General features: G+C 40.1%; 1 protein-coding gene across 1 annotated transcript in view; it reads right to left on the minus strand.

Moving 5' to 3' along the window:
* Positions 1 to 15,952, minus strand: part of LMBRD1 (LMBR1 domain containing 1) — a 132,057-nt gene that overhangs the window by 52,660 nt on the left and 63,445 nt on the right. The window contains exons 7-8 of the mRNA XM_063442972.1: positions 15,079 to 15,152; positions 626 to 751 (exon numbers count right to left, since the gene is read on the minus strand). Coding sequence (XP_063299042.1) covers positions 626 to 751; positions 15,079 to 15,152 — 200 coding nt within the window. The remainder of the gene's footprint in view (positions 1 to 625; positions 752 to 15,078; positions 15,153 to 15,952) is intronic.

Here is a 15,952-nt window from a genome sequence, read left to right on the forward strand (position 1 = left end):
TAGTTGAGGCATGGAGCGGCATCACCATACACCACTAGGAATAGGATAACAAACTGTTCAAAAGCGGTTTGACTACTTACAATGGGATGGGAGTAGGGCTTGCCAGGAAACTCATGGAACAATAACCACTACAGCAGCCAGCAGTGGTTATGGCTTTTAGAGAATTGTTTTAAGTTGCCATGGGTGTAAGAGTGTCCCAATTAATAAGATAGAAAGCTAATTTAAAACTTATCTAAGGAGTAGTCAGATTTCAAAAAGATAATTGTGTTATAATTTTATGAGCATGTCCATTTTAGTTCTTAAAAAGTAAGCAACACTCTTGGCTGCCTACTTGTAACACGATAACAAATCATCTAAAGGTTAGGCTATTGTGATATTCTATCAGTAAATTCTTCTAGCTCTAATCAGGAGTATTTCTTTCATCAACATACCCATGCAAGAAAGCAGAGTTAAAGCTATGAGAAATCTAATTAGTAGTTTTTACTGTGAGACTTTTTTTACAGCAGAGATTAATTTGACTTGGATTATACCCATGGCTCTAAGTACTGTAAGATATACATAGATTTGAAAATAAATTATTTTCATATATTAGTTCTCCTTAAATTTAATTGTATTTCCCACTTGCCTTTGACTTTATTCTTTCAGCTTGCTGTTCTACATCTTCAATATCATCTGTATTTTCCAGACGCTCGTAACGTACATTTTTGGTACCTTTGATCAAATTTAAAGGCAGTGCAGACATTCCATATGCCTAAATAATGAAAATAAAAAGTTAGACTTTATTTATATCATTTTAGATTTAGAGGTTTTTAAATGTAAATTATTTTTTGAGAATAGAATATCACATATACAATATAAAATAACTATGGGGTATAGTAAAAAAAAAAAACAGCAAGCAGACAAAAGTGCAATGTGTGGTGAGAAGATTCCATTGTACTGCTTATCAAGAGCCCTTATTAAGCACTTTATAAAATATTACTATTAAGGCAGACATAGTGTAGAGCACAGTCATGTTATGCATCTAGAGTTTTTTTTTTATATATATATATATATATATATATATATATATATTTTTTTTTTTTTTTTTTTTTTTTTTTTAAATATAGGACCACCAAGTCACTTCAACTCAATGAAGTGGCCTGGGTGCAGTGTCCTTTAGTTTAAATCCTGTGATGTAAAATACTGCAGTTTATTTTTGTTGTTTTTTTTTTTTTTAAAGAAACTGCAATTTTTACACTGCAGGGTTAAAGCCATCTCTAGTGGTTGTCTTCCTGACAGCCACTAGAGGCGCTTCTGCAGAACTGACAGAGTAAAAGTTGGTCATGTGATGTAGAAGCCCCCATAGGAAAGAATTGCTTCATTGCTGGATTTGAATTTTGGTTGCTGCATTGAGTTGGATCATCGTGCAGGAAGCCATGCCTACTCCATGATGTAGTGGGAGGAGGAAAGGTAAGCCGTGCTGAGCGATCCACAGCGCTGGAAAAAGGTAACTAAGTTAGGTTTGTACTCCTGACGCTTTAGTGCCATGCAACAGAGGTCATTTTAAAGACTTTTTTTCATTACCTTTAACACATTTTTTAATTAAGATTAGTGTTTTCTAAGATTAGTGTAAGTATTTTACATTAGAGCCCTTCTTTTTGAAGATTTAGTCACAATGGTGAACATCCAGTGTTTAAAATTTAACTATAATGAAAAATATACATGCATAGATATGTTAAACATAATTACATATATTTACTTTTAAACACCATAATGATGAAAGAAGCCTTTTAATCTACAAAATATAAATGTTTGTAGTACTGGTTAGATGTTGTGCTTACAACCTGAGTTGTTGTTCTTCCTTCATATTCTTAAGATAGCAGCTGATCTCTCTTTTGGAACAGCCTGATATGCAGTTGATTAATTTATTTTATTTTTCATTGATGACATTAAAAAAAAAAAAAAAAGCTGGTGATATGAATAATACCTCACCAATCCTCAACATAAATTCTTGCATGCATTCACAGGTTCACACATGTTCCACATATGTCACATCTGCATCACAAATACATTACGACCACAAAAATACACACATGAATTCATACATAGATACTCATATTTGTATATGTGCATAATATACACAGTATGAGTAGTGTGTAGTACACGTGAATCCTCAAGAACCAATAGATATTTTTGTTCATAATACTTCACAATCAGGTTTCTCATTGCTCCATGGCTAAGATATGGTGCTGCCTCCTGCTTCTCACCCTAGTCTAGGTTTTTTTAATTTGATTTGGATTTGCATTGAAGTGTACATTCATCTGGTAAAATTTATATAAATAAATAAAAGAGACTGACGATCCACATAAATATACTTCAGCATTCACACACAGACAGGCCATGAACCAAAAACACTGTACATGTGTCTATGTTGTGGCTTGGGGCTTTGCACAGCACTCATTGTAAGTCCTCACCAACCAGCCAAGTTGAATGTCAATTTCTGACTGCAATGTTCCTGGGTAGAGAGGCTGTGATGGTGAGAGCAGAGTTATATTTGTATTAAAGGATCACACTATAGTGTCAGGAAAACAAACTAGTTTTACTGACACTATAGAATCCTTAGGAAACCCCCCCCCCCCCCCCCTTACATTTTTATTTGTATTGCTTACAGGGAAATGTTCTCAATGACATTGCAGGTAGCTTGCACCTTAATGATGGAGGACATTGGTATGTGATGGCATACATGTCTATGGTAACAGTTACTGTGGACTAGAACTGATCAGTATTAGCAGAGACTAGAAAGAAACCAACCAGATCCCCTCCACTTGGCTTGCAGGGAATCTATTTCACTTGTACAATGTATCAAAATCTTCCAAGTCATAGGGGAGGTAATACCTACTAGCTGAACATCACTATAGGCATTAAAATAAAGAGCAGAAAATGATAAAACTAGGAGGAAAAACAAATGTAAAAAATAAATAAAAGGCCTACAAGACTAAAGAAAATTTCAAAGTCTGCAAAAAATAAAAATGAAAAATAAATAGTGTTAAGACTGGATGTCTAGATATGCTAGAGTCAAATATGTACATGCAAGTGAATTGTAAGTGGCAAGTGAAAGGCTAAATCACACAGTTTGTCAACTGAAAAATTCATAGGGGTGTAAGAAATCATCACGTGAATTTGAGAATTAATAGATAATTTTGGTCATAATACTTTATAATCGGGTTTCTCATTGCGCCATGGCTAAGGTATGGTGCTGCCTCCTGCTTCTCACCATAGGACATACTTGAAAACGAGAGAAGTATCCGTGTATCTTTCCTGGTAAAATATTTTATAAATAAATAGTCTAGGTTTTTTACTTTGATATGGAATTGCATTGAAGTGTACATTCATCTGGTAAAAAAAATGACTGTAAAAAAGTACACTGAAGAGAAATGAAGCAGACAAATGAAGCAATCGACCCGATGTGTGAAGAGAGTATCAAAGAACTCTACTGTTTGTGTAATAATATAATAAAGGGTTAACCTCTATGTTCTAAAAAAAAAAAAAAAATGCAGACATGATATCTGGGTTTGCAAGCACAGAACGAAAACAGGCATTGGTGTGACAAACAGTATTGGAGTTTGGGTGCTAGGATGTGTAGACCACCAACTATACAGCACACAAAGTTGTACAGGTGCCAGGACCTGTTGGTCTGTTAAATTGTATTGTATGTGGTAGAGAGTGTATGAGTCTTAAGGAGCACCATTTTGTGAGGATGTATATGAAGAATAAAAGAAAAGAAAAAACTGTCTTGTTTGACAGTTAAGTGTGTTTTTTCCTGTGCAAAATGTAATACATACTACACATATCAATTTTAGTTTGTGTGTCCATGTCTCGGATCTGCACAATTATGCAACCATATATATGCAGGAATATATGCATCAGTAGCCACAGGTTTCATAAGTATATAACACTGGGATATTCACTATATGCAACTGACTTGCTCGAGTGAAATGATCAACTAAAGCAATTAAAAATATTTAACACACAAACGAAGACACAGGAGTATTATTATTATTACTGGTATTTATATAGCGCCAGCATATTCTGTAGCGCTTTACAATATTATCAAGGGGGAGATATAACAATAAATGAGACAATTACAAAAACGTACAGGAACAATAGGTTGAAGAGGGCCCTGTTTAAGCGAGCTTACAGTCTAGAGTAAAGAGTTATAAATCACATAAAATGCAACATTGCAGCATTAAAATTGTTAAAAAGAAATTCATGGATAAAAATAGTATGTTGCATTAATTGAATCATACTGCCCTCTAGTGAGCAATCAAAGTGTAACTATGAAGCAATACTATTGCTGCAATTACACATGACTACCACCTTTACAGAAGAAATACATATTTTTTCTAAGAGCTCCAAAAATGGATGTCACAACTCGTTTAAAAGCACTTTTATTTTCCCTAGCCTGTGATGACCATAGAAGCAAAGTGCAATAAATACAGCATCTCCATGATCCACAAATTACAGAAATAGAGATTTTCCTAGCAAAGATCGAATGAAGAATCTATGAAGCTGCATACAAAAGACTGACAAGTAATACAAAAGAAATGAGACATAGGATTTCCTACAAGGTGCCTGAGAAGAAGAGAAATGACAGGTAAAATACAAGCATGGGAAATTACAGAACAATAAACACCACTAAAACCTTGAAAATAGATAATTACCTATTGTTCACTTCATGTTGGGAGTACCTAAAATGTCGTTTGTGTAGTAGAACAGAAGTGGGTGGCGTGGCACCAACACTAATGTTTAGCTTAACCCACTATGTTCTTTTCAGATGGAGTCTACATAAAACTCACTATTCTGGACATTAAGGCATAGCAGGCCCTATTTAGGGTCCTCTTCAACCTATTATTCCTGTAAGTTTTGTTGTAATTGTCTTATTTATTGTTACATCCCCCCCTCTCAAAATATTGTAAAGCGCTACGGAATCTGTTGGCGCTATATAAATGGCAATAATAATAATAATATATTATAGGTCTCATGGATTCATAGCAGTTAAAGTGTAACATAACATCATGCAATCCAAGCCACATCAGATGTATTGTGTAGCTTAACAATGAAGCTTCCTGGGGAACGCATGAGAAAAGTAGTCTATTTCAACAAAACAATAACAGATTAAGTGTACATTCTTGTCTCTCAAAGTAACGTTTTTATATTTTTCTTAAAAAGTATGTTCGAAAACAAGAGAGAGTTACAGCACTAAAGTGAAAAACTTCAACTTTATTTTTAATTATATTCCACTTAAAGCAATCTGAAAAAGATGTGTGTATTACTTAAAGTGATGCAATTTCTAACGGTATTGTTCAAATAGAAAAAGTCAATACCCACAAGCCTTAGCTGCAGTAAAAGAAATGTATGCTGAGAAAACAGGTCTGTTAACTCATCTGGGATGTGTAGTTGTACTCAACAATACTCTACTGACCTTTATAAAAATTAAACCACATGCAGGCACCAAACCTATGTACCAATTATATAGCCCAAGGGTGTTAAACTCTCTATTCCGGGGCCATAATCCTGTCAGAGTTTTACAACAGCTTTAACACTGAAGCAAACAATGCTGCCTGGGAAATGTGGCTAAGAATAATAATGAAACCGTGTTCATCTCTAGGCCTTTAGGAGTGGCGTTAAATCTACGTTATACACAAATTACTATGAAACACTTTATAGTGTTTCACAATCTGTACTCAGGGAAAGTTATTCATTTAAAAAAAAAAAATCAATATAGTAATAAATAATTGTCTTTTAATAAAATTGCCACACGTGAAAATTGCTTAAAATATATGACAAGTTTCCCTTATACAGTTATAATGAAGATGGAGATTCACACTGCCATCCTCTGAAAGATTAACAAGAGGGAACAAAAAAAGATCAGGAAGATAGTCTGAGGAGCTACCAAATCAAGTCACCATGAGATTTTTGCATACTTGCTTAGTAAATGATTAGCTAAGACACACTTCAGAGTAAGTGGATGATATTGCTTTAAGCCCACTTCTCAAGTTAAAGGCATACATGACTGGAGAATTCTGACTCTTAGTTGTCCATACCTAGGATTGCAATGGTAGATTGAGTTAAACTGCTTACTCTAACCAAAACTGAAAGTCTACAGAATATTTTTAAGAAAACCACTGCAATGGCAAGATCAGATTGCATCAGATTGTCTAGTTTACCAACAGTTGAATGTGCAAATAGAATGGACAATATCTAGCGTTCAAGGGTATTGATGGGCAATTTCAATTTCCATGGTGACCAGAAATCAGGAGATCTCACACAGCATCTCAACAGAATATATTGGTATCTGTCTTAATGACTGATGGAGATCCAATACTAACCCATCTAACTGTGAGCTACAGAAAAGGTAATAGTAACAAGACAGAGAAGTATTTTTTTCCCCTCCAAAATGCTTGAAATATTGAAGGGTTACTGTAACCCTTTATAATCATCAGGTTATTTTACTTTACAATGCTCTGTTGGATATTTTTATCTAGGTCTCCATACGTCTGTCACCAGTATGCTGACAAAAGACATAACATTTACACAGAATTGACATTAGGCAGCCCAGGATATACACAAATTCACATTACTCAGAAAATGCAGTGTTTCAAATGGAAACACTGCACATCCAGACTCATGCCACCATAATCACGTATAATCATTGGAGTAACCTTTTAATATGTTACTATAACTGGATTTCATACACACCCAATAAAAAATAATTTCTAATCCCAGTGGGAATGTCTGCTATGATTAACTTATTGCATGCCAGGCGCATATGTATTCCACTTAACCCCTTAAGGACACATGACATGTGTGACATGTCATGATTCCCTTTTATTCCAGAAGTTTGGTCCTTAAGGGGTTAAAGGATCACTATAGGGTCAGGAACACAAACGTATTCCTGACCCTATAATGCTAAATCCACCATTTAAGGATTGGCCACTTGGAGGTGTCCCTACGGGACATGCTTACACTGCCATTTCTCTGAAAATGCATGAAGGGAGCTATTATACTCACCAGAACAACTACACTAAGCTGTAGTTGTTCTGGTGACTAATGTCCCTTTAATGCTGGACAAGAACCTCAAGCCATGACAGAAAAACACATTTCTTAATTTATGACCAAGGATGAAACTTAGTGGCAAAACCCTTGTTGGCAATCACAGAGGTCAGATGTTTCTTGTAGTTGGCCACCAGGTTTGTACACATCTCGGGAGGGATTTTGTCCCACTCCTCTTTGCAGATCCTCTCCAAGTCATTAAGGTTTCGAGGCTGACATTTGACAACTCACAACTTCAGCTCCCTCCACAGATTTTCAATGGGATTAAGGTCTGGAGACTGGCTAGGCCACAATGTGCTTCTTCTTGAGCCACTCCTTTGTTGCCTTGGCTGTGTGTTTTGAGTCATTGTCATGCTGGAATACCCATGACCCATTTCCAATGCCCTGGCAGAAGTAACGAGGTTCTCACCCAAGATTTGACGGTACATGGCCCATCCATCGTCCCTTTAATGTGGTGCAGTTGCCCTGTCCCCTTAGCAGAAAAAAAACCCCAAAGCATAATGTGGGGGTGGTGTTCTTGGGGTCACAGGCAGCATGCCTGCCAAAGAGCTTGATTTTGGTCTCATCTGACCACAACACTTTCACCCAGTTCTCCTCTGAACGATTCAGATGTTCATTGGCAAACTTCATATGGGACTTTACATATGCTTTCTTGAGCAGGATTTCATTCCTTCACAGCGTGGTGTGTTACCAATTGTTTTCTCGGTGTCTATGGTCCCAGCTACCATGAGATCATTAACAAGATCATTCTGTGTAGTTCTGGGCTGATTCTTCACCGTTCTCATGATCATTGAAACTCCACGAGGTGCGATCTTGCATGGAGCTCCAGACTGAGGGAGACAGAGTTAAATTGTATTTCTTCCATTTGTGAATAATCGCACCAACTGTTGTCACCGTCTCACCAAGCTGCTGGACATTTCAGCCTTGTGTAAGTCTACAAATCTTGCACCTGACATCCTTGGACAGCTCTCTGGTATTGGCCATGGTGGAGAGTTTGGAATCTGATTGATTGATTGCTTCTGTAGACAGGTATTTTATACAGGCTGAGATTAGGAGCAATCACTTTAAGAGAGTGCTCCTAATCTCTGCTCATTACCTGTATAAAAGACACCTAGGAGTCCGAAATCTTGCTGATTGATAGAGGATCAAATACTTATTTCACTCATTGACATGCAAATCAATTTATAACTTTTTTTGACATGTGTTTTTCTGAATTTTTATTTTGTTATTCTGTCTCTCACTGTTAAAATACACCCACCATTAAAATGATAGATTGATCATTTCTTTGTCGCTGGACAAACGTTCAAAATCAGCAGGGGATCAAATACTTTTTTCCCTCACTGTAATAATGCGGGGACTTGCCAGCATTTTGGATCTAAACTGCATTTGTGTATGGGATCAGCCGGAAATGCATCTGGCATGGATTTTCTCTGTGATGGTAGATGGCAGGAAAAACGTGTATGAAACCTAAGTGGAGACTAACTGAAGGGCAAGCAATTAATTATTATGTTTGCCCATTCTCAGACTTCCCATAATCTTTGGGAGGGAGGGATTGGAGAATTTAAAAGTGTCATAAAGGAAAGAAAAGGAAAAAAAAAAAAACAACAGGTCAATTTAACCTAGAACCACTTGGAAATTTTTGTTTACCTTTTTTATGTGTTTACAAGTCAATATGTCAGAACACTTTAGATTTCTAGAGCACGATGAAAATGTGGGGAAAGAACTCACCAAGGATCCTCATAATGTTTGGTAATGTTAATGCAATAAGCCAAAAATAAATGTACAAAGTCTGCTGTGAAGCCAAGTTCCAAACACAACAACAAACTCCAAGGATGTCCAATGAAAAATGACACGGACTAGCACACAATTTGTTTCTTCTAACTTACACAAGAAAGCTAAAATACAGATCTCAGTAACTGTCCCTAGTGACTTATATTTTGACAATCTGTGATTTCAAAACATTATAAACATGGGCGTCCGCCGGGGGGGGAGGGCAGATCTGGTAAGTTAGAGATGGGGGCATCTACCTACAGATCAGGTAAGTGAGGGATGGGGGGGGGGGGAAGAGAGAGAGACAGCCTATAGATCAGGTGAGTGAGGGATAGAGGAGAGAGCCAACAGGAAGGGTCAGCAAGGAGCAGGAAGGTAAAGAAAGAGAAGGAGGAGAAAGGAGAAGGTAAATGAGCAGGAAGGGACATCAAGGAGCAGAACGGGGCAGCAAGGCGCACAAAGGTAAAGTAGGAGAAGGAGCATGAAGGGTCTGCAGGGAGCAGGAAGGGTCTGCAAGGAGCAGGAAGGGTCAGCAAGGACCTGGAAGGTAAAGCAGCACAAAGGTAAAGTAGAAGGAGCACAAAGGAACAGAAAGTGTCAGTAAGGAACTGGAAAGGGCAGCAAGGAACAAAAGGGTAACGTACGAGAAGAAGCACAAAGGAACAGAAATGAGCTGGAAGGGGCAGAAGGAGCACAAATGTAAAGTAGAAGGAGCAGAAATGAGCAGGATGGGTCTGCAAGGAGGAGGAGGAGGAGGATGGGTCTGCAAGGAGGAGGAGGAGGAGGATGGGTCTGCAAGGAGGAGGAGGAGGAGGATGGGTCTGCAAGGAGGAGGAGGAGGAGGATGGGTCTGCAAGGAGGAGGAGGAGGAGGATGGGTCTGCAAGGAGGAGGAGGAGGAGGATGGGTCTGCAAGGAGGAGGAGGAGGAGGATGGGTCTGCAAGGAGGAGGAGGAGGATGGGTCTGCAAGGAGGAGGAGGAGGATGGGTCTGCAAGGAGGAGGAGGAGGACGGGTCTGCAAGGAGGAGGAGGAGGACGGGTCTGCAAGGAGGAGGAGGACGGGTCTGCAAGGAGGAGGAGGACGGGTCTGCAAGGAGGAGGAGGACGGGTCTGCAAGGAGGAGGAGGACGGGTCTGCAAGGAGGAGGAGGACGGGTCTGCAAGGAGGAGGAGGACGGGTCTGCAAGGAGGAGGAGGACGGGTCTGCAAGGAGGAGGAGGACGGGTCTGCAAGGAGGAGGAGGACAGGTCTGCAAGGAGGAGGAGGACGGGTCTGCAAGGAGGAGGAGGACGGGTCTGCAAGGAGGAGGAGGACGGGTCTGCAAGGAGGAGGAGGACGGGTCTGCAAGGAGGAGGAGGACGGGTCTGCAAGGAGGAGGAGGACGGGTCTGCAAGGAGGAGGAGGACGGGTCTGCAAGGAGGAGGAGGACGGGTCTGCAAGGAGGAGGACGGGTCTGCAAGGAGCATGAAGGGTCTGCAAGGAGCATGAAGGGTCTGCAAGGAGCATGAAGGGTCTGCAAGGAGCATGAAGGGTCTGCAAGGAGCATGAAGGGTCTGCAAGGAGCATGAAGGGTCTGCAAGGAGCATGAAGGGGCAGAAGGAGAACAAATGTAAAGTAGAAGGAGCAGAAATTAGCAGGAAGGGTCTGCAAGGAGGAGAAGGAGGGGTCTGCAAGGAGGAGGGGTCTGCAAGGAGGAGGAGGAGGGGTCTGCAAGGAGGAGGAGGAGGGGTCTGCAAGGAGGAGGAGGAGGGGTCTGCAAGGAGGAGGAGGAGGGGACTGCAAGGAGGAGGAGGAGGGGACTGCAAGGAGGAGGAGGAGGGGTCTGCAAGGAGGAGGAGGAGGGGTCTGCAAGGAGGAGGAGGAGGGGTCTGCAAGGAGGAGGAGGAGGGGTCTGCAAGGAGAAGGAGGAGGGGTCTGCAAGGAGGAGAAGGGGTCTGCGAGGAGGAGGGGCCTGCAAGGAGAAGGAGGGGCCTGCAAGGAGAAGGAGGGGACTGCAAGGAGAAGGAGGGGACTGCAAGGAGAAGGATGGGCCTGCAAGGAGAAGGATGGGCCTGCACGGAGAAGGATGGGCCTGCACGGAGAAGGATGGGCCTGCACGGAGAAGGATGGGCCTGCACGGAGAAGGATGGGCCTGCACGGAGAAGGATGGGCCTGCACGGAGAAGGATGGGCCTGCACGGAGAAGGATGGGCCTGCACGGAGAAGGATGGGCCTGCACGGAGAAGGATGGGCCTGCACGGAGAAGGATGGGCCTGCACGGAGAAGGATGGGCCTGCACGGAGAAGGATGGGCCTGCACGGAGAAGGATGGGCCTGCACGGAGAAGGATGGGCCTGCACGGAGAAGGATGGGCCTGCACGGAGAAGGATGGGCCTGCACGGAGAAGGATGGGCCTGCACGGAGAAGGATGGGCCTGCACGGAGAAGGATGGGCCTGCACGGAGAAGGATGGGCCTGCACGGAGAAGGATGGGCCTGCACGGAGAAGGATGGGCCTGCAATGAGAAGGATGGGTCTGCAAGAGCACAAAGAGACAGAAGGAGCCCAAAGGTAAAGGAGCAGAATGAATCAGAAGGAGTAGCAAGGAGCAGAAAGGGGCAGCAAGGAGCAGAAAAGAGCAGAAAGGAGCGCAAAGGTACAGTAGGAGAAGGAGCAGAAAGGAATAGAAATGAGCAGAAAGGGCCAGAAAGAAGCAGAAAGAAGCAGAAAGGGGCAACAGGAGCAGGAAAAGACAGAAGGAGCACAAAGGTGAAGGAGCAGAAGGAGCCAATGAGGAGAGAAGACAGTGTCAGAAGAAAAAGAAGACAGTGTCAGAAGAAAAAGAAGACAGTGTCAGAAGAAAAAGAAGACAGTGTCAGAAGAAAAAGAAGACAGTGTCAGAAGAAAAAGAAGACAGTGTCAGAAGAAAAAGAAGACAGTGTCAGAAGAAAAAGAAGACAGTGTCAGAAGAAAAAGAAGACAGTGTCAGAAGAAAAAGAAGACAGTGTCAGAAGAAAAAGAAGACAGTGTCAGAAGAAAAAGAAGACAGTGTCAGAAGAAAAAGAAGACAGCGTCAAATGAAAGAGAAGAAAATGAGATTGGAGCAGGAAGGACAAGTGAAGTAAACCCTTCACTTTATTCTGGACACCACATCATAAGGCTTTGGTACCTGGGCCTGGCAGGGAAACTTTGGACCTTCCCATCTCCCGAGGTAAAAAGAAATATCAGTGTTAATGTGTTCACTTTTATTTACGGAGTGTCAGGAAGTACAGAGTGCTGCTGGGTAGGGGTGCCGCGGATTGGCTACTGACCACTCTAGCCAATCTGCGGCACCCATGCCTAAAGTCAATCTGCACTTCCTGACACTCCGTTTCAGAAGCCAAATACCACTGAGCGACCTGGAGGTGGAGGAAGCTTTTGGGGTTAAACCATTTGAGAGCGGTTAAACCCCTTAAAGGAAAGAGAGCACCCAGGGGCTTCCTGGCATCATAGCATTTTAATTTAGATTAAGTTGTTATGGTGACCAGAATGTTCCTTTAATTTGCTTAAGTGTCAGGAATACAAACATATATTCCTGACACCATAGTTGTGAAAACGCTATTCACCCTGGCTCTATTTTATAATGATTATAGCCCCTTTCCTCACATGACACTGTCAACATGGATGTCATTACAATTATTTATGCCCCCCCCCCTCCACCCTCCAACCCCCATCCCCCCAGAAAAATGCCTGCGGCCGCCCATGATTATAAAGTTATACAATTTTCAAATCAAAGTTGTTTTTTGTAACAACTTTGAATAACCTATTTTCAAAGTGATATTGGCATTAAGCCAGGCACAACATATTTTGTCCTTGATCCCACAAATTCAATGTTATGACAAATTCATTATGTATCCTTGGAATATTTAGTACTATTACAACCATACTTAGTAGTCATTATAAATGCATAGAATGTTTAATTGCAGTCTTTGTAAACAGTATGCAATATTAACATTTTACAGCGTAGATACATTTTATATGTTGTCCACAGCTTCTTTGTTGTATTTTCTTTTACTTATTTTTTTTAATTAGTATAAATAATTGCAGGCTCTGCATTTACTAAAAGAAAAAAAAAAAAAGAAAAAAAGAAAAAGCATCTGCATTATTTTGCAAGATCAATAACACTAAAAGCTGCATACAAATATAACCACATTGATGAAATTAGTATACTGTGTTATTCAGTTAACATTGGGGAAAAAAAAAAAAAAAACAACTATAAATTATGGTCAAAATAATGTCAAACATTAATTTATAGAAAAACAGTGTGTGACCTTTTAATAATTCTGAAGCTCACATGACTTTGTCTAGAGAGATATAAATTGCACACAAATACACTTACTGCTCATTGGAATAGTTGTAAATGAACCTGAACAAATCCATTCCTATGTGAATGGATGGCAAGTACATGTTTAAATTATCAAAGGATAAGTAGAACTTTAAAAACTGTTAATTAGCCAATTACAAAGTGAATAAGACAAAGGTCAAATATCCCTAAATGTTCACTATTTTTTTTTTTACAAGTTAATCACATTTAATAAAACCTATCAATATATTTTTGAAATTATGTACATTTAGTTTTTGAGAAAATCTCATTTTATCTGGCTGAGCAATCACCTTGGGTTATCTGAGCAACTGCTGCCCAACATATCTTGCCTGCTGTTTTACACAAAGCAATCACAGAAACAGGCAAGTTATCTTGAGAAGCAGTTGGTAAAATAATACTAGAGTCTGAGCCAATAGTAGAGTCTGAGCTGTTCAGCCAAATACAAAGTGAAAGTTAAAAAATAAAATCCATATATTTAATATACCAAAAATATATTGATTAGTTTCATTAGCTGTAGTAAACAAAAATGAGAAGTGAAAATGTGAGGACAGTTGCCCTTTAAGAATAATTTGAAGGGTATGTTCAGGTAAATAACAGACAGCAGTAAACTCTTAAAATTTAAAGATAGTGATATTTCATGCATATTTCCACAAAAAAAAAAAAAATATATATATATATATATATATATATATATATATATATATATACACACACACACACACACACACAGTAGAGAATTCCAGGAATAGCTTTTAAATAAAGCTGATTTGCAAGTTATTTTGGAACAAAAAAAGGTGCTATTACTTTGAAATGTTTAATCAATTTTCCTCTGAAAGCTATTGCGTTGAAACAGTAGTATGAGGCTGGGGAAATTCAGGGTTCACGCCAGATCAACCATTGTATGCTTATCAGGCTATAATACTATAGATTTTATTATAGGTAGTGGTGGCACTCCTTAACCACTTATCCGGAACAAACTTCCGATAACAGTGAGCATTCTATGTTGGCCTATACCCAAGTCTAAAATAGGCTGTGATTTTACCTGCCCTTCCTTTGTTCCTTGGTATCTGGATATTATGATAAAAAAAAAAAAAAAGTTCACTATATAAGCCTCTTGATAGATGACGTAGATGGCAGTTACAAACAATGAAATTCCTTTTACACAAATATTCTTTAACAGCCAGTCTCCATTTTGCTAAATATAATTAATAGTAATTCACGTAACACGGAAACACACTGTGAAATGTAAATTTCTAAAACCTGTCCCATACACAATGGTATCGAATCATTGTGTTTCTACAGTCCCAGTATGCCATGCAAAATATGCAAATGTATACAAACAGCAATGTCACTTTACCAGTCCACGTCTTGCACGGGTTCATGAATGTTATACATTAGTACATTTCAGAATTTACCTAACCATTTTGAATCAGGGTAGTAGTCGCTTTTTTTTTCTCCCTCACCACTTATGATGTTATATTACACACATACCCACATTATACATACCAGCCTTACACAAACATCATCCATAGTTTAATGCATTAAACATTTCTGAGTTATAGAAGTTAAAAGGGCCATTAATGGTCTAGTTTTATTTATTTGTAAGCAAGAAACTTAGCCAGCAGCTCTGACTGTCTTAGATGCTCCCAAAGAAGAACTATGAATTCCCTATAACTATACATTCCCAAGTTATATTGCCATTTCTTTTGGTACTGATAGAAAAGTTGTGTAGTGATTGTTAACTTTTTTCTGCTGTCATGAGTGCATGCCGAAACTTTCAAAACAACCAAATAACAATGATTTGTGTTAGCGTAAGATATTGCATGAAATTTAACAACACAAAAGAGGAACTGGTACATAGTAAAAGAGAGTTACTTACTGTGTAGGTGATTGCAGCCAACATTCCAATCAAGGTCAAGGAGCTAATGGAAAATGACAAGGCAGCCAAACCCTCTGAAATATAAAATATATGATCTTATGAAAACTCATACATAAAACCAAACAAAACAAAAAGATTTTTGCTTTTGATGGTTCACAGGCTTTTATTCACTTATTTCTTTGCAATATTTATTAACAAATGAAAGTTAAAGGACCACTATAGTGCCAGGAAAACATACTCGTACCTCGGGTGCCCCTCACTCTCGGGGCCCGCATCCCGCCGGGCTCTAGGGGGAGGAAGGGGTTAATCCCTTACCTTTTTTCCAGCGCCGGACTCTCTTCCTCCTCCTTTCCCCGTCATCGGCCGCGCGCACATTCAGCCAGTCCATAGGAAAGCATTCTGGGGGATGGGGAGAGGACAATAGGTCCCCCTCCATTTTCATTTAGGGCCTCCACCTGCCGCTCCTGGTTGGGGGCCACTAGGTTCCCCCTTCAGTTTAATTACCCCCACACGCACAGCTCGGGTAGGTGCTCGGGAGGGGGCACACTAGGGGGTCAATTTAGGTCTTTCAGCCTTTCGGTAGATAGCTCCCCAATACCGTGGGAATTAGGGAGTTATCTACTAAGTGGCTGCAAGATGCAGCAGCGGCACGATTTGCATCGGAATTTCATTCACTCAAAGGAAATTTCGATCCAAAGTCCCGAATTGCATCCTAACACGAAAGGAGAAACTGCTCTCATTCTGTTAGGACGCAATTCGGTAGTTTTGCCGACGTTCTGTCTAAATGACAGGACGTTCGGGAATACGGAAAGGAAACATTGCGAGATCACGGAGGAAAGGTAAGAATTGTGGGAGAATCTCTCTGACCACAGGA

This window comes from Pelobates fuscus, chromosome 2 (genome assembly GCF_036172605.1).
Source record: "Pelobates fuscus isolate aPelFus1 chromosome 2, aPelFus1.pri, whole genome shotgun sequence".
NCBI lineage: Eukaryota > Metazoa > Chordata > Amphibia > Anura > Pelobatidae > Pelobates > Pelobates fuscus.